The sequence below is a fragment of the Mus musculus genome, chromosome 11 (assembly GCF_000001635.26).
Source record: "Mus musculus strain C57BL/6J chromosome 11, GRCm38.p6 C57BL/6J".
Lineage (NCBI taxonomy): Eukaryota > Metazoa > Chordata > Mammalia > Rodentia > Muridae > Mus > Mus musculus.
Window position 1 is genome coordinate 87,033,328 of NC_000077.6, and position 23,716 is coordinate 87,057,043.

At 43.5% G+C, this 23,716-nt stretch overlaps 1 protein-coding gene across 1 annotated transcript in view; it reads right to left on the bottom strand.

Annotated features, from left to right (window-relative positions):
• Positions 1 to 466: 466 nt before the first annotated feature.
• Positions 467 to 23,716, bottom strand: part of Gdpd1 (glycerophosphodiester phosphodiesterase domain containing 1) — a 40,344-nt gene continuing 17,094 nt past the window's right edge. Inside the window, exons 4-10 of the mRNA NM_025638.2 lie at positions 23,465 to 23,510; positions 12,429 to 12,547; positions 11,800 to 11,889; positions 8,461 to 8,594; positions 4,504 to 4,563; positions 2,265 to 2,316; positions 467 to 1,968 (exon numbers count right to left, since the gene is read on the bottom strand). Of these exons, the coding sequence (NP_079914.1) occupies positions 1,846 to 1,968; positions 2,265 to 2,316; positions 4,504 to 4,563; positions 8,461 to 8,594; positions 11,800 to 11,889; positions 12,429 to 12,547; positions 23,465 to 23,510 (624 nt within the window). The 3' untranslated portion in view covers positions 467 to 1,845. The remainder of the gene's footprint in view (positions 1,969 to 2,264; positions 2,317 to 4,503; positions 4,564 to 8,460; positions 8,595 to 11,799; positions 11,890 to 12,428; positions 12,548 to 23,464; positions 23,511 to 23,716) is intronic.

Sequence of the window (23,716 nt, forward strand, 5' to 3'; positions counted from 1 at the left end):
GTTGCGGATGGTTGTGAGGCACGCTGGGGATGCTGGGAACTGAAACCAGTGTTCTTAACCTTCTCCCCAGTCAGTCCCTTGAGCATGATTTTTAAAAACATGGTTGCCATTTTGGGTAGTTTCTACTGACACAAAACGTGTGCTAGTCACATTTACAATATGACCTATTCTGAAGCAAAATTTCAAAATAAACCACAGCTGGATGATGGCAGTGCATGTCTTTAATCCCAGCACTTGGGAGGCAGAGGCAGGCAGATCTCTGAGTTCGAGGCCAGCCTGGTCTACAGAGTGAGTTCCAGGACAGCCAGGGCTACACAGAGAAACCCAGTGTATAATATACAAGAATAAAGTGTCTGCCCTAGTGGATTATCTTGCACAAGCTGTCTGTCCAGATGCCAGAAAGCGACTTCCTTACTGCAATCCTGTTCTCCTTTATTGTCTTTATGCACAATAGTGAGAAAGCTCAGGTTGACTCATTTATTGATAAATTACCTCATTAACTGAAAAAAATTACATGAAACACACTGGAATCACAAGCATAAAAGAAAATCAATACCTCGTTTTATTCTTGGAAAACTTTATTACAATTTAGACCACAAAGCAACAGAAGGGAGCATGAGGCTGCCCTCCATAGCTGTGCGTGGCAGGCCCCACAGCAGAGACATAATTTAGGCAAAAGACGTCTAGTACTCTATACTGAATTTATCTCCCAATCTGACATCATTAAATTAGTCACAAAGGCCAGGGACAGGTCTGCATGGAGTCACATCGGAAGGCAGAGAAGTGGTGTATAATGCTGGGTTAACTCTGGCTGGGTCTGCGCTTCAGAGAAGTGAGAGAGATCAGGAGCATGTGGCTCATGCTAAACACGCCCGCAACAGTGTTGTCACCAGCCAATCACTATAGGGTTGCCACATCACTGACAACTCAGACCCAGGATCAGTCTAGTCAAGCCCAAAGGTAAGAATCGAGTAGTTTTTAAGGAAACATAAAAACATGACTAATTGGATCTTATTTTATAATGTCTATTTTTTTTTTAAAGACATAAGAAAAAATTAGGCATGACAGCATTGTCACACACCTGAAAAAAAAAAAAAAGACTCTAATCGGAATGTCTCCATTGACAACCATAACCCAGGAGTCTGTCTCAGCTCACAGATTGGGTTTCTGAGTAATAACAAACTGTTACTGGCTTGAATTTGCCCCCTGTGAACAGCACACACTGCCTGGCTGCACCTTCGGGTTCCTCTTCCCCTCAATTTCCCCTAAACTAAGACGCACCTAGACATACGAGATAATTCAGAACGGCTGTAATGGCCTTCAATAATTTTCTGCTTTCTTATAAAAAAAAAATTAAGGACAGGGTTTTTCACTATGTAGCCCAAGCTGGCCTCAACCCCCTGATCCTCTTGCCTTAGCTCCCCACCCCGTGTGGTGGCACTGCAGGCTCATGTCACCATGCCCGGCTCAGGAATCTTCTTTCCTATGGTTGATCCTGTCTCAGTGAAGGCTAACACATAGTTTGCCTCCAGTCTTTGATTTCAGATTTACAATAGTAGAAAGCTGCATCATATGCAGACATCTTGATCAATGATCTACATTTCAGTTGCCAGTTACCTTCAAACAAGTTACCAATGTAAAATATGCAAATATTGGTGAAAATAAATACACAAGACAGGGACGTTCCTACATTCCCGTACAGACTTAAAAAATGAGGTATTAAAACTTAACTGATTAAACCTTTTATCATCCTGGAAATCCCAGGGGAACCATGGTTAACACACCTTCCCTCAGATCTATTCTGGTCATGACTCCTTTGAATGATTCGGAGTTACTTTTTTTTTTTTATGCTGAAAAATTGTTTAAGAAATCCTTAAGCTTGGTTGGGTAGTCCGTCATCACTCCAGTTGCTCCCAAATCAAAGGCTCTTTTGTACTCGTATTCCTCATTTAAAACCCAAACGTACACCTGGAAATCGAAGCATAAGGAGAGACGTTAGGCAGGAGATGCATTTCTATCTATCTATCCACTACAGTCTCATCAGACTTACAGTGAACCTAAGGAAGGCTGGCACTGCCCACCCTCAGACTTCAGCTGCCCTCACTTACAGAAGAATCTAGCTGATGACATATCACTAACTGTGAGGAAGCGCATACAGTCCCCATTACATCGGTAGCAACAAAAGTCAGAGCTCAGAGGTAAGCCCCTGCGCTGTGCCTGGTATCACAGGGGTGAGCCCTGCTCGCATCAGCACCCAGACTTACTTGAATGCCCCGGGCGGTGAGGTGGTCAAATAGAGCTTTCCGCATCAATAAGCTAGAGGGGAAGAAAACAGCAGATTCAGGCATATCTTCATCCTTAGGACTGGAATTAGCCTTTATTCTCTGTCAGTTTATAGACTTTAGTGAGTGTTAGTTTAATTTCATCCCAGTGCTTCAGCAATACAAGCAAACATCGAAAGCAATAATAGCTGTTATAGACTAAGTTCAATATTTTTCTTCCTTTCTTTTGACAGTCTCACTATGTAGCCCTAGCTGGCCTAAACTATGTAGACCAGGATGGGCCACCTGGCCTCTGATCAGCAAGATCTATCCGCTTTTTCATGGATTAAAGGCCACCACACCACAGTTCTTGGGCTGCCATTGGACACACAAGACCATCCTCCCTGTAGCGTGCAGGAAGTGGAGGCGCCTCACTTTGCCCGCAGGAGCTGGCATGAGAGTGAGAATGTGCTAGAATCCTGAATTCCTGTTTCCAGCTTTCCAAGTTACCCAAGGCAAGGAACTCAGGTTAAGTCCTGGGCCATCACAATTCCATTATGTATGCTTTTGAATGTCGATTAACTACAATATCTTGTATCTGTGAAAATCATTTTCCACTTTCAAGTAACTGTTAAATTTATTTTTAGATTACAAACCACTTAAACAAGATGGGAACTAGTAATACTGGAAAATGACAATTTTTAAAAAAGACTTTCTTTTAAATTATGTCCATACTATGTGAACACATGCGTGCAGGTGTAAGTGGTGGCCAGAAGAGGGCGTCAGGTCCCTTGGAGCTGGAGTTACAGGCAGCTGAAAGCGCCTAACACGGGTTTTGGGAAATGAACCCCTGTGCTACAGTAGTATGTACTCTTAACCACTGAGCCATCCCTCCAGCCCCTACAAAGGAATCCTATTCCTGTCCCTTTACATGCACTACAGTGGTTAAATAAGAAAATCTAGCAATCATGAACTTCAACACCAATTAAAATGTATTCTTGAAAACTAGAAATTAAACCAAGAATAAAATGCAAAAGGAATAGATCCCTGTGATGTGCAGAAAAGATGAAACAAATTTTCTAAAACTCTTTGAAGGAGAAGCTAGATAATAAAGGGCTGTGTTTTGGAGTATTAACATATTTTAAGCATTTAAACCTCCTGTATTTTTTAGACATAAAATACAGAGCACTTTGTTATTTTTAACCTAAAACAAAACCCAACATTTGTAGAAATTAAAGCACTTTCCTTAAAATAGGCATCAGGACCTTGTAGGGAGGGCTACACTTCAGTTGTTGTCAAGTTTTGGTGCAAATATTTCCAAGAACGTGCCAGTAGGCAATATCCACTTTTACACATCCTGATGGCCACACACACTGCCTCCCACCATGCTGGACTGTGGGTTTGTGGAAACAGCAAGGAAGAGGGGGTGGTTACTCTGTGCAACCCTGAGGTAATCACTGAAGTGAACGGATAGACACTTAAATTTTCTCTTGAAGGTAGAAGAGATTATTTCTCCGGTTGCCAGTAAGGTTCTGTGACTAGTAAACACGCCAGCTCAGGTGGCTGACTGATATGCACTTGCACAGTAGGTACCGAGTCCAGGTTACAAATGAGGCATGGACAGAGTGTAGGTCAAAGAGCTTGCTTCAAGCCTGTCCTAATCCTCTCCCCTGGCGCCCTTGTGCTGGAAGGAGACAACAGCTCCTCTAAGTGGTGCTCTGAAGCCCACGTGACCTAGCACAAGCTGCTCACTCCCCACTGCACACAAAACACATTTACTAAAACATTTTTTAAAAAGCCAGGCATGGAGGGGCTGGAGAGATGGCTCAGCAGTTAAGAATACTGACTGCTCTTCCACAGGACCTGGGTTCAATTCCCAGCACTCACATGGTAGCTTGTAACAGCCTGTAACCCTCACATAGACATACACGCAAGCAAAACACCAATGTACATAAAATAAATGAATGGTAGTGGCTGGGAGCAGGGGCTGGGAGGAGGGGAAGGTTGGGAGGAGAAGATGGAGGGGAAACAAGACAGCTTGGTATTTGAGAGTACTTGCTATTTTTGCAGAAGCCTCGAGGTTAATTCTCAGTACCCACATGAGTTGTAACTCCAATGCTCTCTTCTGGCCTCTTTAGGCACAAAGCATGCCCATGTGGTATACAAACATACATGCAGGCGTGCACACAGACATATACAATTAAAATATATATAGAGCCACAGTAGTAATTAAAATACTTACGTATCAGAAAGCCAGATGAGAAACTTATGACCTTTGGATATAGTGTGTGGTTCTTTTAGCCTAAGAGAAGTCAAAGACTTAAGTATGAATTAGGAACACAAGAATGTATCAGTGTGAAAGAATAAGACATATTCAAACTGAAAACAGTGCTTATACACAGAATGGGAGGCAGAGATGGGGGAATCTCTGTGAGTTCCAGGTCTTTACAGAGAGACCCTGTCTCAAAAAAACAAACAAACAAAATAAAATTTTAAAATAGCTGTCAATGGACAAAAATAATAGAAAATTTTTTTCTGCCTCCACTGGCTTTAAGCTAACTTTTACTAAAACTTTTCAAAGCTAAACAAAACTAAAGAAAAATTAATTTCCCAGAGACCTGGTACCCTAGTCTTACCACATCTTATCCTTTGTTTTGGCATGTGCTTTTCCTTCTGTTCTGTCTAGTAAAAATTAATATGGGGTAGATTTCCTAATACAACCAAAGTATGGGGAGATGGCTCAGTGATTAAGAATACTGGCCAGTCTCACAGGAACCTAGGTTTGGTTCCTCGAACCCACATGGTAGCTCACAAATATTTCAGTTCCAGGGAATCTGATAGCTACTTTTGGCTTGCATAGGTACCAGACACATATGCAGTGTCCAGACCTACATACAGGTTGAATATCTATACATAAAGAAATAAATATTTAAAAACAGCCAGGTGGTGGTGACACATGCTTTTAATCCCAGCACTCAGAGGAGGCACAGGCAGGTAGATCTCCGAGTTCAAGGCCAGTCTGGTTTACAGAGTGAGTTCCAGGCCAGCCCGGGCTACATAGAAAAACTCTGTCTAGAAAAAACCAGAAAACCAACCAAGCAACCAAACCAAAACTGTTCTGTGGATTAGAAGCAACGTGTCTGGCATAGTGGTGCACATCTTTGGTCCCAGCACTAGGGAGAGACAGAGGGATCTCTGTGATTTTAAGGTTAGCCTGGTCTACAGATGGAGTTCCAGACCAGTCATGGCTAACTAGTGAGACCCTGTCTTTAAAAAGCTATTTAGGGCAAAAGTCAGATGTTTAATGTTTTTGCTGTTGTTTTTCATTTTGATCTGGTTTTCTTTGAGACAGGGTCTTGGCCCTCCGGACTCAGTTTCTCAGTGCTGGGCTTACACCCACCATACGAGAGCCACTGACACTTTTCCTTGTAATGACAGTCTTGCAGTTTTAATTTCCCTCATGCTTTGCACACCCCTACCCCTCTCACAATGTAGCAAAAGCTGGTCTTGAACTTGCAACCTTCATCCTTTTGAGTGCTAGGATCACAGCTGTGAATACTCTGGCTACCACACATTTCCTTCCTGCTTCCATATTTGAAGATCTGGACTCTGGGCTTTTAAATTACCTTTTTTTTATTTAGAAAGGTCAACCTGGCATTTAGGATCCACACTGAACACCTTCTTCCAGTCTATATAGTCTTCATTTCTTGCTTCTTTCCTAACTTCCGTATCCACTGCCCCCACCCCCACCCCTGTGTCCTCACACAGGAGCTAAGCTGGCTGAGCTCCAGGGATCATAAATCTGTCCCTGCCAGCCCTTAGGTCACCAATGCTCACTGCCGTGCCCGGCCTTACAGTGGGTGCTGGGATCTGACTTGAGACCTCACGCTTGCATAGCAGGTGCCTTACCCACAAGCCATCTCTTTAGCCCTCAGAATCACTTCTTAAGAGGAAAGACTAATGCCACAGAGTTCTTCCTTTGTTTGCATTTCAGTAGTATTCACTTCCCTATAGAAAGCACTGAGCTATCTAGAACATAGTATTCTACTCTAGGGAAGAAAAAGCTAAACACTCCAGTAATAAGTGGTTAGACTCTTTTGAGTACAACAAATGAAAACAGCTTCTTTGTAGACAAGTGTTTTCTGAGCAGGGTGGGGGTGGCACATGCCTGAAATCCCAACACTCTAGAGGCTGGGTAATAGGACTGCCTTCAGTTTGAAGTCAACTGTGCTACGATAATGAGGGGTGTAGGGGTGTCTGTGTGTGTGTGTGTGTGTGTGTGTGTGCGCTCGCGCACGCAAAAAGGTATTTTCAGTTGTTTTATCTAAGAAGTGTCCATGAAGATTTTTAACAAATACAATTGAGAATTGGTAAAATAAAATTCAAACAGTGAAAATGGCCTTGGAGCAGGAGCTGAGCTAAAATGGGCCCCTGAGATGGCTCGGCAAGGTGCTTGCTGCCAAATCTGATGACCTGAGTCTGGTCCCCACGGCCCTCGTGGTAGGAAGAGAACTGGCTGCTGATGGTTGGCCTTCTGACCTCCACAGTGGAACACAAGAGTACACTCGTGTACACACACAATTAGTAACTGTAATCAACCTTGCTTGGGGCTGATGGGCTGAGGGGGTGGCTCAGATCACACAGCGCTTATGCAAGCACAGTGACCTGGGCCTGATCCCCAGCACCCACGCTAATAAATGAACTGGGCACGGTGATGTACACTTTGTTACCCCACTGCTGGGAAGGCAGAGATGGGAGGATCCCCGGGAGCATTCTGGCCAACCAGCCTAGATTAGTCAGCAAGGCCCAGGTCCTAGTAAGAAATCCTGTCTCAAAAGGTGATCAGCCCCTGGGAAACAGTGCCAGAGGTTAGCCTCTGTCCTCGCTCTCCCAACACACAAGGAAAATAGGATCTAATTTTACTAAGAAGCTTTTGATATCAGAATTCTTTTTTCTATATTTGTGTGAGAGATTGAACCCAGGGATTCATTAGCTCTACCACTAAAATATATTCCAAGTCCCACAAACTGTTCCCTCCCTCCCTCCCTCCCTTCTTTCCCCCTGTCCCTCCCCCCTCCCCCCTTTATCTGTTTGGTGTTTTGAGACAGGGTTTCTCTGTGTGGCCCTGACTAACCTGGAACTAGCTTTGTAGACAAGGCTAGCCGTGAACTCAGAGATCTGCCCGCCTCTGCCCTCTGAGTGCTGGGATCAAAGGCGTGCACCACCACTGCTACATCTATTCATTTCTTTAAAAATTGTTAAAGTGCATTCTTTAAAGATTTCCGAAGTGTATTGATTTTGATATTAACCCCTCACTACTCTTTTTGGTCCCCTCTCCCATGCCTTTTCAACCATTTCTTCCTTCTAATGAACCCCTTCCCTTCTCATTTAAACTCAGTTTAATAAGGGTTCCTTACATGAATGTGAGTACGGAGTTACTGACTAGAACATGGGCAAGGTAGCAGAGGCTATACTACCTCAGAAAGCGCCCCCCCCCCCCCCCCGTTGCCCATTAGGGAGCAGAAGCTATACCACCTCAGACAGCTCCCTTCCCCCATTGCCCATTAGGTAGCAGAGGCTATACCACCTCAGAAAGCTCCCTTCCCCCTTGCCCAGAAGCTGTCAACAGCCTACAGCTCCTCAGCTAGAGGTAACAAAGTCTTTTTAAAAAAAAAAAAAAAATTGATTTTTGCTTTAGTCTGTTTTTCTGTAGCTATAATGAAGTATCTGAGGCTGGGTCCTTTTTTTTAAAAAAAAAGGTTTACTTAGGTCACAGTTCTAGAAGCACAAAAACACAACATTGCTATCTGGCTTGTTCTTTAAAGGGCTTGTGGCAGCAGGAAAGCAGAGGGCATTTGCAGGAGGAGGCATTTAGGATACAAGAGGAGACAGAAAAAACCATGGGCAAAAAGTCCTTCCCACAAGGAAGGAAGGAATTCATCCCCAAATCACCTGTTTAACTCCTAGACACCTGACCACTACTCAACACAGACCAGACCAACCCCAAGTTCAGGGGGAACAAACCACCCATGAACTCAGCCAAGGTTGAGGAGGAGCGTGGAGAAGCCACAGCCAGCGTGTGAAAGGCCTCCATTTCATCCCCTGCACCGAGGAGTCAAGCCACAGCCACAGGGATGATCACAGACCAATGACTTGAGCATTCTGTAATGAGTAACTGGTAAAAAGCGCAAGGACTTACTTCAGTATGATGGAGGGCATTGGGATTTCAAAGAACTGTTCTCGAATGGGCACGAAGGGCAAGAGGCCGGTGAAGAACAAGCCCAGGATGAGCAGAACACGCTGCAGGCTGAAGAGTATAGGAATGTCTGAGTTCTAGAACACAAACAAGATCGCCTGTTATGTTAGAAAGCATGATTATTTTATAAACCCCAGAATGTGTTTCCCAGCTTATAGGTTGACAAGCATCCTGTGAGTTATGACTATTCGCTACAACAACTCGGGATTCTATAGGTAGTCTATAACCCATAAGTAATGCTCTGCTTTGGAGCCCCAGCACTGAAGTTTCTCTGGTGCTTTTGCAACACATCTGTCAGTGTTGGTCACAGTGTCAATAGCCAGAGGCCAGGCAATACACAAAAGTAGCAAAAAAGAGGATACATGGAATATCTGACTCCTGTTAAAAATGTACAGTTCTGCATCTCCCAGAATCTAGAGCAGATACATGAACATCAATACTGTTGTAAATATGTCATCCTTCAGTGGCTATGGGTCAAATATACAAGACAAAGTGGGACAGTGCATGACTGAACCTCCCAGCATATGCGAGGCCAAAGGGATCTCAAATTTAGGCCAGGCTGGGATACATGAGACACTTGTAAAATGAATGAATGAATGAATCAATCAATCAATCAATCAATCAATGAGTCAATAGAATTTCATAAGTTAGAATAAGAATCTCTTATTTAGAAGTAACTATAGACTCACAGAAAGTCACAAAAAATAGTATAGTGTGCTATGTTTTTGGCTTAGCTTCTCCAGAAGGTGACGTGATGAGACTGTACTGGAGGACCAAAGCCAGCTGACACTGATGGATTACTGTTAATTAGATGCTGGACCTCACATCCTTGTCCCCTATGTCATCATTTTTAACCTGCTTCCATTTGCTTGTGTGCATGTGTTTTCATCCTGTGTAATCCACATACAGACTCCTATAACCACCACAAACAAGATACTGATTCCTCTGCCAACGCTGCTATCTACTGGCACCCCTGTCCCCTGCAGTCCGTGTGTCCTGGCAGCCACAGATCTGCAATTCATATCTACAGTTTTGAGAATGTTATATAAATAATACCACACAACATATAATCCTTTTTAAAGAAGGGTTTATTTTTATTTGTGTGTGTATGTGTGTGTGTGTGTGTCTATGTCTGTTGGGGTGGTGTGCTCAACCAGTGTTTGGAGGTCAACTTCATGCCTGTTATGTGGATGACGCCAAAATCAAACTCAGGCTTCAAGCTTGATCAGCAAGTGCTTCACCAACTGAGACAGCTCTCTGGCCTTAGCATGTAATATTTTAAAAATTATATTTATCTATTTAGGAGTGGGATGCATGTGTGCATGGACAGAAGTCAGCCAGTTCTCTGTCCAGAGTCTGGGTCCTGGGAGACTGAACTGAGGTCGTTAGACTTGAGTGTAAGTGCTTTTACTGCTGAGTCACCTTGCTAGCTCATCAGGATGTGACATTTTGAGTGCTTTGGGTGCGAGTCTGTGTGTTTGAACTCATGGCTTCGAGCACTGCTAGGGAAGTGGTCCACAGTCCTATGGCTCTTTTGGCTCTTTATTTTGAGACAGGGTCTTGCTAAGTTTCCCAGGCAGGCTGGCCTTGAGTTTATTCTGTAGCCCAGGATTGTTTTGACCTTCTGACCTTCCTGCCTCAGCCTCCAGAGTAGCTAGGATTACAGGCCTGGACCTCAAGTCTGGGTTCTTTTTCTTTTTCTTTTTTTTTTATTACGTATTTTCCTCAATTACATTTCCAATGCTATGGTTTCTTTTTTTTTTTTTTTTTTTTTTTTTTTTTGGTCTTTCGAGACAGGGTTTCTCTGTGTAGCCCTGGCTGTCCTGGAACTCACTTTATAGACCAGGTTGGCCTGGAACTCAGAAATCCGCCTGCCTCTGCCTCTGCCTCCGGAGTGCTGGGATTAAAGGTGTGCGCCACCACGCCCGGCTTCAAGTCTGGTTTCTTATAGCAATTATTTGTGGGATTTTTTTTTTTTGTCTGTCTTTTTGAGACACGGTCTATGTACACCAAACTCGAGTTGGCCTCAAACTCAAGATATCTGCCTGCCCGTCTCTTGCACACTGGAATTAAAGGTGTATGTCACCATGCTTAGCTTTTTGTGTGTGTAATGTGCTTCTGCCCCCTGTTTGGCATGGCTGTGATGGACGCACCCTGGAGAGGCACAGCCCCAGAGACTTTGCCCCAGGATTGCTCTCACTGCTGATAAGCCTTTCCTGTCACTGTTACACAGCCTGATGATTCCTGGGCATCAGTCCACCCTATTGGGTAAATTTCCTGCAGATCAACATGAAGATGAACTTTGATGAATTAATGCTGTTTAGATGAATTAATGACTTTATAGAATTCCTAATTTGATTCAAATAATTTTAGGAAGAAAGTTTAAGGAGATGGTTTTAGTTGTTTTGCCAGAAAGATGTAGTACAGTTAGAATCAAGAATAGGATGTGCCCCCCCTCATAGAATAGTAAGTAAAGGCCTAACAATAAGGAATACAGTGAGCTTTCATAAATGCACTAAGAAGAAAAATAGGCTTGGGACAGATTTGTGATCAAGGAAAAACATTCATTCTAGGTCAGGTCCAAGGATGAGGCCACAGGTGTGCACTGTGATAAAGCAAGGCCATGTGAAACTGTTGCTTTGAACTTATAATGAGCTTATGGAATGAAACACTGCTTTGAACTTACTATCGACATCCTTCTGTAATTCCCCCTTTGTGTAACATTTTATCTATGAGGTAATTTTATAAAGAACTTTTATATAAGAAAGGTATAAAAAGGTTGAGAGAAGAAATAAAGTGTTGCTGTTGGAGCTCTGCTCCATCTACCAAGTGTCTGATTGTCTGTCCGTCTGTTTATATATATGTACATGCATACATATGTAAGTGTGTGTATCTAAGTATGCTTGTGCACTTGTGGTCGAGCCTGTGTGTGTGTGTGTGTGTGTGTCCCGCTGTGCAGGGGTCGTTTTCTCTGCTTGTCTGCTGTCTGTGTCTCCTCACCCCAATCAACGCCTTCCTCAGCTGCTGACTCTGTCTCAGAGCCTGAGACCCTTCTGCTGCTACTGTTGTACTTTAGGCTTTTTCTGTCTTTTAATTCTTTAACTGGCAGAGAAAACCAACCCAATCAAACCCATAGACTGTCACAACTAATGGAACATGCTAGAAGAGGTCATCTCTGTAGGCAACTTCTGGCTGGTTCCTCCCATTCATACATGAGCAGACCCCTGTTATCATGACTGACACTAACAGCCAGCATCCCCACTGGTTGCGTATGAAGCTTACCTCTTTGTAACACTTGTCTACAATCTCAGAGTTGGCATTGCCCCACACTGTCAGATGTTCTCGCTTATACTGCTTCACCAGTTCTGAGACCTGTGTGCAAAAATCCAAATTTTATCCATGTGCCTATATGTAAACCTACCTGTATTGCTTTACATTAAAAATGGGTTACAATCTGTTATCTGCCAAAAGGAAGTATAAAATTGTGGGACAATTGGAAATAAATTGAGATTATGTATGAAATACAAAATTATTTACATTTACCACTCTAAAACGAGTTTAATCAAATATGACTGCTTAGTAATTTGACATAAACCAACCACAAACGAAATGACTTAAACTGGTAGTCAACTATTGAAACGTCTGGATAAATGGAGCGTAAGAGAACTTACTTTTATTATCCATGACCAGGATAAGCCAACTCACTCTGAAAACAGGCCACGGGGAAGTTTCCCCTGTGACCTTTACATTAGACAATGCTGAGTGCAGCGTATCTAGTTCCCTTGATCACTATCTGTCAGCCTTGTTTAGGTTTTGAGGTCCGATAATGCTGATCTGCAGAATATCACATTTCCTCCACACCACCAGTGTCACCCGCTCGCTCTGACCTTCCCAAGGCAGTGCCCACGAACCTTCTTGATCAGCACATTGTTGTTCACTTTGATGTCGATGTTAATGGGGGTCTCAGGGAAGGCCTCAAACACTTCCTTCAGCAAGGGGATCCGGGTATCTTTCCCCTCACACTTGCAGGCTGAGAAAGCAAGATGTTTTTAAACGGTGACTTCCATTCTTAAAGCATAACTCTGACCTTTTCAGTGGTTGTGATTTATACTACACGTTCATTATAGGACAATGACAAAATGAGGCAAAGTCTAAAGGGCAGAAAAAGTCCCATGAAATTCATCTCCTCAGACCTGTCATCAAGAGCTCTGGATGGCTTTCTTTTCCCCTGTGCATTATTTGACACAGTTACAATAGAGGATGCCAATAGGTTTTTTTTTGTTTGTTAGTTTTGTGTTGTTTTGTTTTTTTGGTATTTTTCAAGACAGGGTTTCTCTGTGTAGCCCTGGCTGTCCTCTAACTCAGAGATCCGCCTGCCTCTGCCTCCTCCATGCTGGGATTAAAGGCGTCTAATGTGCCACCACTTGAAAACTTTCAAGATAACTAGAGTCACATGAAGACTGATATCTGTGTCCATGTCTCTCAGTGGTAACACCTTACCAAAGCATATACACATCGCACCCAAAATACTGACACCGATACAACGCACTGGTATTATTTTCACACGGTCTTGTTTCTTGCCTCGTTTTTATGCTGCTTGGGACAAACCCAGGGCCTGGCACATGACAGGGCCACTCTTCCATGGAGTTGCGTATGCCTCGCTGATGTGTTACATCTCCGGTTTTTGAGACAGTAGCTCATGTAGCTCACGGTGGCCCTGAATTCACTCCTGAGGGAGGGGTGGCCTTAAACGGCTGATCCTCCTGCCTCCACCTCGTGAGTGTTAGGATTACACACACAGGTGACGCCAGTCATCCTGCCATTAATGATATTATGAGGAGTTTTGAAGGTTATTCATTTACTTGAGATAGGGTCTCATCCTACAGTACTGACTGTCTAGGAACTCTCTGTAGACCAAACTGGCCTCAAACTTCAAGAGCTCTGCCTGCTTCTGTGCTCCCTACTGCCGGGCTTAGAGGTGTGTGCCGCCAGGACCACCTGATTTTTAACCATTCATTAGTTGACTATATTTTGCTACGAGGTTATCATTGAAGTTTTCAGAGACTTGAGAATAATTTCCAGGCAAAACAAGGACACTAATCCAATAACATGTTATCTAAAAACTGTAGTGGAAACAAAAAAAAAAAAAAAAAAAATGAAGAGAGGAAAAAAAGCCTCTTCCCATAGGAGGAGGAAGGGAAATGGCTTCTCCCAATAGGAAAAGAGGAACTGGGGGCAGCGTAGACTAGGTGGTCCCAGAGCCAAGGGCCTGACAGAGCAAAGAGCAGCACCCGAATTCCAAGATCGAGGGCAGGGCTCCTAAGCTGTAACACTGAGATAACACAGCTGGCCCGGAACCTACAATTCTCTTGTTGTATGTTTGCTTGATTGTTGTTTAAATGTTTTGTTTTTCCCTATTAGCAGTAATAACTCATTATCAATGGTCCCTTCATGGGAGAAAACATTCAGGGCAAGCTCAACTTCTAACACAAAACCATCCACAACTAAGGCAGAAAGCGCTGAGCCACTGCTGTCTGAATTTCCAGACGGATCAGTCATTCCTTGCATGGAGGATGCTCTCACATTTGTTTGTCTAACGAATGCTGAAGTGAATTGAATTCATAATTCTGAACTATAGTATTGAGTACACTCTTATCTGTTTACCACTACTGAGGGTTTGGCTCTGCTCTTGAAATTGCTTTCTGAAAACGCTAAGTTAAATTCTATAAAATTGTAATACCTGAAACAGAAGAAGTTATGCTTATTAAATAATTTGGCTACTAAGGAGATGGCTCATAGAGACAATCTCTTACCGATTAAAGCCTAGTTAAACAAGTGTTAACGGAGTTTTTGGCTTTTGAGAATGCCAGTAAGGCCCTTGAAGGCCCAGCAAGCTCCTTAGAGGAGTGGCTGGTTGTAAGGCATGAAGCCTATTTCAGTCCAAAAACCCACAAGTATATGCCATTCTAAATAGTTTTATTAGACTTAAAATGAATCTCTTCATATAATTACCGATTCTCAATATGCAGAAGGGGTTGTACTGCACATTAAAACTGCTGAACTCATTCCTGACAATTCAGAATTAACCTTGTGATTCATGCAACTGCATCAAACAGTTGCTGAAAGATCTAACTGCACTCTGAAAGAGATGTTTTTAAACAAAAGCGGGATGTGAGGGCTCCCAGAGCTAGACTGCATACGGCTTTACTAGCTTTAAATGCGAGTGAAGGAGGGACAACAGCTGCTAAAAGGCATTGGATTGCGGAAAACCTGCTGAGCTGAGTCAGCCTGTGTACTGCAAGGATGCTGGAGCATTACAACAGAAACCAGCAAAGGTGTCTGGATGGGGCTGCTGTTACCGGTCTGTTTCTCCAGGAGACTAAAAGCTATGGATACCATCGACAGCTCTGCTCCCTGCTGCGCTGCCTGTGGTAACTGTACAGGTAACAGGGACCAACCCTACCTATCAGGCCTATTCCCAACCCCCCTATTAACAGAGGAGTAAGTTGGGGAGATAGTAATATCCTTGTAATGGTTACTGCATCTTCTTGGCTACCTGACCCTTATCACCACCAAGGACCAGCTAAGCCTGTAGGGGAGGGTAAGGAAATTATAAATTATACTGCGGGAGTACAAGGACAACTTTCAAGTGTGGTTATCTACAGTTAATACTACCCAAGACTTATATATATATATATAATTTTATATGCTCCATGCATTTGGTTTTCAGGGACAGGAGATTGGTGTTACTAGTTCCATACATCTGCCATTTTTTAAGATGTATCTGACTGAATACACTGGCAACAGTGTCCAGTGCTCGTTACCATCTCCCACACAGCGGAGATTGGACTCCTCATGGCTTCCCTCAATACTCACTCAGAGTTGAGATGGCAGTATAGTTCGCATAGAAATTAGTTCTACTCTTAATGTTAATTAAATGTCATGGAATTGGGACATCAAGTCCTCTATCAAAATTTAGCAATTCAGTTCAAACAAACTTATAGAAATTAGCAAGTGCGTCTTAAAGCATGGAAAGAAAGGTTAAACATTAATGATGGTAAGCATACTTTATCTTTTAGATTAAATCAGAGTCAACCCTTTGTACATGTATACCAGAACCTTATCTGTTATGGAAAGGGCCTGTACAACGGCACCCTAATAATTAGAGTATCACTTGTGAACATTGTACTCTTTATGCCTGTGTGTTAATTCTAGTATTCTTTAAACATCACTTCTGGCCGGGCGTGGTGGCGCACGCCTTTAATCCCTTGGGAGGCAGAGGCAGGCGGATTTCTGAGTTCCAGGCCAGCTTGGTCTACAGAGTGAGTTCCAGGACAGACAGGGCTACACAGAGAAACCCTGTCTCAAAAAACCAAAAAAACAAAACAAAACCAAAAAACTCCAAAAACATCACTTCTGAAAGTTTATACGTCCTCAGAGTAAGGCCAGCAGTCTGGATACCGACAGTCTGGATGGATGGCTCACAACCATCTGTAATAGGATTGGATGCCCTCTTCTGCTGTTTCTAATGCAGAAGCTCACTGAAGGTATTAAGAACTCGTCGGACGCCTGCGCTGATTACTGCTGGAGTTACGGGAATAATTGCACTAACTGCCACTGTTGCTACAGCTGGACTGGCGCTTCATAACGAAATTCAAATTTCCTTACGCTGATTATATTAGAGACTGGGATAGGCATTCTACAGAACTTTGGACTCAAGAGAATAAAACAGATAGTGAGATTGTTAATGTGATAGCTGATTTGAGACAAGCTGGGATACTAATGGGAGATTCAGTTAGAGATACTGAGAGAGCAAAATCTAAGTGTGCCTGCAATGTTACATCTTACTGTATTACAACTTATAAAGGTTAATGATTTCCAACGGCTCACCCTAACTATCCTCAAGTGATTTATGATTTACAGCGAGAAATGAAGGAAACTTTCTCAAAAAGGCTACCTGAAGTGACAGGAAAGGATATATTTTGGCCTCATTTAACCATAGGCGTTATTTTAATAGATTTCTTGTTCTACTGAAATGTTGTGAGTAGAGTGTAGAAAGGTGCTTGCTGCCAAGCCTGACAGTTATTTCCCAGGACACATAAGATGAAGGCAAAGGACTGAGGCCCAAACTATCTCCATCCACAGGCATGACCACCTTACCCCAGTCTCCAAAGTAAATGCAATACATACATAAATAAATAAAGTCCCTGAGAACAAAGCTAAGAGATACAACACAGATCCAAGATATCAAACAGGAAGAAACCAATTACTGACTGGAGAGCTGTAGTCAGCCATGATGAAGGGATACAACTCCTGGGCTTTTCGGTCAGGAACTTAAGTTCATCACTGAGTTCATTCTGTATTTACTGCTTTGAAAAATCTTGAGATGGGGCTGGAGAGAGGGCTCAGTGGTTAAGAGCACTGACTGCTCTTCCAGAGGTCCTGAGTTCAGTTCCCAGCAATCACATGGTGGCTCACAACCATCTGTAATGGGATCTGATGCCCTCTTCTGGTGTGTCTGAAGACAGCTGCATTGTACTCATATAAATTTTTAAAAAAAGAAAAAGAAAAGAAAAGAAAAGAAAAAGAAATCTTGAGATAGACCAATTCCCACGTCGAGGCAGGCAGATCTCTGAGTTAGAGGCTAGCCTGGTCTACGGTGAGATCCAGGGCAGCCAGGGCTACACAGAGAAAGCCTATCTCAGAGCAACAAGAACCAAACATGACAACAAACTGCAATTTTGTGATGGGTATCTAGCACTTACAACTGGATTTAAATTGATCACAGACTACATAGATCATGAGAAGAAAAACCCTACATTTGAAAGTGGAAAGTAAAAAAAAAAAAAAAAGAAAGAAAGAAAGAAAGAAAGTGGAAAGTTTGGCCTAGAGAGATGGTTAGAGACTTTGTTGCTTGCAGCGGCCCTTGCAGGACCTGGGTTTAGTTCCCAGCACCCACACGGGAGTGGCTCATACAGCCCATAACTCCAGTTCCAGGGACCTGATGCTTTCTTCTGGCCTCCACAGGCACCAGGTACACATACACACGCAGGGAAAACATCCATACACATAAACCAAAAAATAATCTAAACATCATTCTTTAATGTGGAAAAACTTAGGCTAAGAATGTACATCAGGTAGTGTTTGCCTAGCATTAGGCTGTGGGTAAGAACCCAGCACTGCCTCGTGTATACCTGTGATCCCAGCACTTGAGAGACGGAGGCAAGAGGATCAAGAAATTCAGTCACCCTTGGCTACAGAGCAAATTCAAGGCTAGCCTGGGTTACACAAGACCTTGTCTTTGAAAGAAAGGAAAAAGGAAACCTTGCCTGGTTTTGAGACAGTTACTCTATGTAGCCCTGGATGGCCTGAAACTTATTACATAGGGCAAACTTAAATTCTGAGATCCACCTGCCTCTGCCTCCCGAGTCCTGGAACTATAGGTGTTCACCACCAGTGCCCAGCTCTGCATATCTTAAAAAAAAAGGAAAAAGAGGGACAAAACTTTCCCTTGTTCAGTGTTGTTCTGTCCATCACCTGTGCATTTCCCATGCACCCTCTGGGATAGGTGTATAACCTAAGTCAGGGCTCGAGTTGGACACTTAACCCATACTTGCTACCTTTTTCTCTGAGACTTTCCCCTTGATGCTCATAGAGAAGCCTAGTTTTTCCCTGTGGAGACACAGTACAGGCAGGATGTGGGGGTATGAGTCAACAATCAAAGTCCTGGCATGACACCATGTGCTTGTAACCCTAGCACTCAGGAGGCTGAGGCAAGGGGGACTGCTGGGACTTCATAGTCAACCTGCGCCATAGCTGGTCTGAAGGGTATATCAAACCAATGCCATCTTAAGAAATGTTGAAGTTAAAATACACAGAGAGAAGTCAATAGGGGATGGGAGAAGGGGTCCTTTTCTGGATCCCACAACACTTAATGTCAAACTCACTGGTATTCTAGCTAGTAAATCTATTTTTTAATTTTAAAATCTATTTATGCGCATATGTGTGGTGTTGGCGCTAATGAAGCTGGAGTGGAAGTGTCCCACATGCATGCTGGGAACCGAAACCTGGTTCTCTGGAGGAGCAATTGTACTTTTAACTGCTGGGCTCTCTCTCCATCCCCTGTATTTTATTTCTTGCCTTAGGATAAGTTAAACTGATTTCTGTTACTAACAACTTAACAACTTAAAACTTGTTACAGTACTCTAGCTCTGTGCTGTTCAAAGCAGTAGCTACAGGCTGCAAGGGGATGCTGAAGTTTCACATCAGCCAGTTGCTGTGGGGCATGCCTGGAGCCTCGGTCCTTGGGAAGTGGGTAGGAGTGGCCAGCCTGGGCTGCACAAGATGCTGCCAGAGGGTGCTGTGACTCGAAAGCATGACTGCCACAACAACAACAACAACAACAACAGAGCAACTCAGTTAAGGGAAAGCACTGAGATAATGTACTCTCTGCTGCCACTGGGAAGCAGAGGGACTCTCAGCCAAAGCAGAAAAAACACACAGAGGAGGGGGAACCTGTAGCTTTGTGTCCACTTCTCTCCCCAGCCTGCCCTCCACCAGTCTCCAGAATAGTGCTCAGCACTACCAGCATTCCCTTCGCCCTGCAGTGGGTCCCTCTGTGCTTCCTCTCCTTCAGGGGCCTCCCCCCACCATCCCTGGATGCTCTTGGGGTTCACCCCTTCCCAATTAATTTTTTGTTCCTGTGGGACACATTCCAAAGTAACTTTGTAATCTAAAAACAAACAAAACAAACAATTTTTTAGATTTACTTTTTATGTGTGTTTTTTGCCTGCATGTATATGTATGTATATCACATGCAAGTCCGGGGCTCTCCGAGGTCAGAGGATATCTGATCTGAAACCAGAGTTATAATTTGTTACAATTTATAATTTGTAGGCATTGGGAACTGAACTCCAGTCTTCTGCAAGAGCACCAACCACTTAAAACAACTAAGTGATCTCTTTTTAACTCGGTTGTGCTAGCCATATCTCAAACTCAGCTAGCACATGTGGCTATAGGCTGTCTCGTGTCACAACACAGAAATATAGATTGTTCCAGTCACGGCAGAAGGTTTTATTTGGACAGTGATGTAAGGATGGAAAATGACCATTCAGATGAACTGCCATGAGGCAACAAATGTCCATATCCAAGTAAGAGATACACAGGGGACACAGGAAAAGGTCAAACAGACAAAACTTATGTTAGCAAACAAATGGTACATACATACATACACACACACACACACACACACACACACACACACACACACACACACGTATGTCCCAGAACTCAGGGGGCTGAAGAAGCAGGAGCTCAGTGAAGTCAGCCTGGGCTGTCCTGAGAGAACAGAGAGCAGAGAGCCAGAAAGATGGCTCCGCATCAGCAGGGTCTAAACCCTTGGCTGGTCGGAACCTGCTATGTAGACCAGGCTTGGGGATCTCCCTAGCCCTGCCCGGCCAAATCTCTGAATCCTCCTAAATCAATTATGAGTTAAAAGATATATAGATCAAAGTTTTGTTTTCATTTTTGTTTTTATTCTTGAGCTTGGTAGCCCAACCCTTTAATCCCAGCACCCAAGGACAGCAAATGGTTCTCAGGAGAGTTTGAAGCCAGCCTGGTCTACACAGTAAGACCTTGTCTCAAAAGAGAAAAACATTTTTTTAAAAATTTCTTTACAGTCCTCTGATATTTTTTAACAGTAGTCAGGCAACTGCTGAGCGGGAGGAGGGACTGTCATGAGCACTGGGCAGGTAAGGTGGAAACAGTGTCAAGTTCCCGCTCATCATTTACTTGTTATATGACCTTCATTAAGTTAATCTCCTCTGTGACTTCAGTTTCCTACTCTGTAAGGGAAGACAGGGCTAGCCGGCTTCATCAGGTTAAGACTCTATGAGAAGACATAAAACTAGGAAAAAAGAAAGGATTTTTTTTCTTATTTTTGAAACAGGGTCTCATGTAACTCAGGCTGGCATCTGTGGTCTTCCTGCCCTCCCCCGCTGGACATCAAGCTGGGAGTATAAAGGCCTTGTGTGCCTCTGGTTCAGTTTGTTCAGTGCTGGGCAAGTGTTCTACAGGCTGTGCGAAACTCCTAATCCCAAAGACTTTCCTTTTTGTTTGACATTTTATGGAGTCTTGCCAGGTTTGATGGTCCACACTTTTAATCCCAGCACTCAAGAGGCAGAGGCTTATGGAATTCTGTGAATTTGAGATCAGCCTGGTCTATACAGTGAGTTCTATGCCAGATAATGATAATAATAATGATGATGATGTATGGAGTTTGACAGTACTCTATGGAGGAAATAATAAGTAAAATCATTCAATTACTATTTTCAGCACTTACCAGAGCTACGGGCTTGGTGTCACATGCCCTTAGTCTCAGCTCTCAGGAGGAAATGTCAAGTAGATCTCTGTGAGTTTGAGACTAGCCTATGCTACAAAGTGAGTTCCAGGATAGCTAGGGCTCTTACACAGAGAAACCCTGCCTCATAGAACCAAAACACACAAACACACACTGAACAGAGCCTCAGAACTGCTAGGTGAGCCCTCTACACTGAGCCACTGGGAAAGACATGGATCTCTCTCTCCTCTTGAGGTGAGAGTTGAAGTAACCTGCCAGACTAACCTGGAACTCGTTTTCTGCTGAGCCCACTGTCTTGCAGATGGAGCTAGAAACTTCACATCTTAACCTTCATAAATCCAATCTAGTACTGATAGAGGCTCAGGACCTTTAATATAAATTAAATTACCAGCATGAAAAGAACATTTTCTCAAACCAATATAGAGTAAGGACACTTAAGTGAAGACAAATCAAACTTATGTTTGATTGAAACACACCTTACAAATAGGTGACTTTTCATTTTTATTCTATTATTATTTTTACTCTGCTTTATCTGTATGTCTGTGTGCACGTGTGTGTGAGTGCTGGAGGAGGCCAGAAGCAGCATCACTCCCCCTGAAGCCAGAGGAAGACTGTGAGCCAACCAATCAGAGTACTGGAAACCAAACTCAGTTCCCCTGGGACCAACAGCACATGGTCTCAAGCACTAAGCTCTCCCTCCGGCCCTTTATTTATTTATTTATTTGTTTATTTATTTATTTATTTATTTATTTATTTATTTTGAGACAAGGTCTCATTGTGGTCCTAGCTGAATTAGGAACTTTCAGGGATTTTTTTTTTTAACCTTTCTTTTGCTCTCTGAGCCCAACCTGCCTTTGGTGTTTAAAGAGTATTTTAAGACGTATTTTATTCGTATTCGTGCAGGAGCCTCTGGAGGTCAGAAAGGGGGTCTCACAGGCTCTGGAGTGGGGGTTGTCAGCAGCCACGTGGGTGCTGAGAACTGAATCCAGGCTCTGTAAGAGCAGCAAGAGCTCTTACCTACTGAGCCATCTCTCCAGCCCCACCTTTTGCGATTTTTGAGGGAGTCTCACTTTGTATTCCAATCTGGCTGTGTACTTGTGGTGATTCTCTGCCCAGTCTCCAGTACTGGGATTACAGGTATGAACCACCACACCTGGCCTTCAACTCTAACACAACAGGTGCTTTAGCTGAGTCCTACATCCAGCCCTATACTGGCTACTTTAAAATCTATCTCATGTGGTACTCACAGTATTTTAAAAACTGGATATGAATAAATCCCTTGAGGCCTGTGAGATGGCTCAGAAGCCACCAAGCCTGGCGACCTTAGTTCAATACTGCATGGTGACAGGAGAGAATTGACTCTCACAGGTTATCTTCTAATCTCTGCATGCATTCCGTGACAAGCTTCACACACACATACACACACATAATAAGAGCGAGTGAGCGAGAGAGAGAGAGAGAGGGGGGGGAGAGAGAGGAGGAAGGGAGGGAGAAAGGGAGGGAGGGAGAAAGGGAGGGAGGGAGAGAGAGAAGGGGGGAGGGAGGGAGGGAGGGAGGGAGAGAGAACGAATGAACTGACAAGGCGACTGACAGCCTATATCTGGCAAGAAATATCTTCAAATTCTATAACTGACAAGGCTTAATGCTCACACTATAAGCTACTCAGAAGCTGGTGTGGTAGAGCACAGAGGGAGGACATGAAGCGCTTCGGTTTGAGGTCAGCCTTGGCTACATGGTGAATCCCAGGTCAGTGTGGGCTGCAGAGCAGGACTGTATCTGTGGACTGGCGAGGTGACTCTGTGGGTAAAGGCAATTGCCACCACGGCTGATGACCTGAGTTTGAACCCCAGAACCTACAAGGTTCGAGGAGAGTGCCAAACACTTCAACTGTCCTCTCAGGTCCACAAGCTCACCACAGCACATAAGCACGTGCAGGAACGGCACAGGTGCACAAGTGTGTGCACACACACATGCACAGATACAAACAAACAAATGCTGGCTCTGCTAAGTGCTCTCCAAGAGGCCCTTTCTATTTATTTCTCTGTTATTATATTTATAATGGACAACTACTATAAGTAATGGCAATGCTACCAAACTTCAGACATTACGAGTATAAAAACAAAGAAAGGAAAGGAGAACTACAAAGCAATCTGGCATGGTGGCTTGTTTCTATAACCCCCAGCACTCTGAAGGCTGAGGCAGGAGGACTGTTGTGAGCTAGAGGCCAGCCTAAGACACACAGTGAATCCAAGGCCAGCTGAGATATAGACTATCTCAAGACACACTCTGCTCCCCACCCTACCCGACCCCACGTCCACCAAAGTATAAAGTTATCTCCAGAACACTAAATTCATATAATGATTACAGCACTCGGGCTTCCATTGGTTGTTGAGCGAGTTTAAGCACGGTGATACAGTTAATTAAGCCTTTGGGCCAACCAGTCTCAGAATCAGTCATCAATCAAGGTTTTAGGTTTGTAGGTCAGATGTCAGGTTACAGGGCAATACTGTTAGCAAAAACTACTGTGACTCTCAGCATAAGTGAGTACGCTTCCAAGTCAGTGTTTAAACCATAAGAAAGAAATGTTACCTCTCTGAAATGGGACATCCAGCTTGCAAAGGTAAGGTGGGAGCTCCTTTAAAAGATAGATAAAAAAAATGGTTAGCTCTCAAAAACAAAAAGTGCTTCAGTGTCTCAAATTATGGCAAGGGTTTTTTTCTTTAAAAAAAAAGTAAGACATTGATTGCATACATTTAAATACAGCAAAGCGTCCTTTAGCACTTCCAGAGGCAAGTTCCTGGTATTACTTATACACCAGGTACAAGAAATCTGTACTACTTA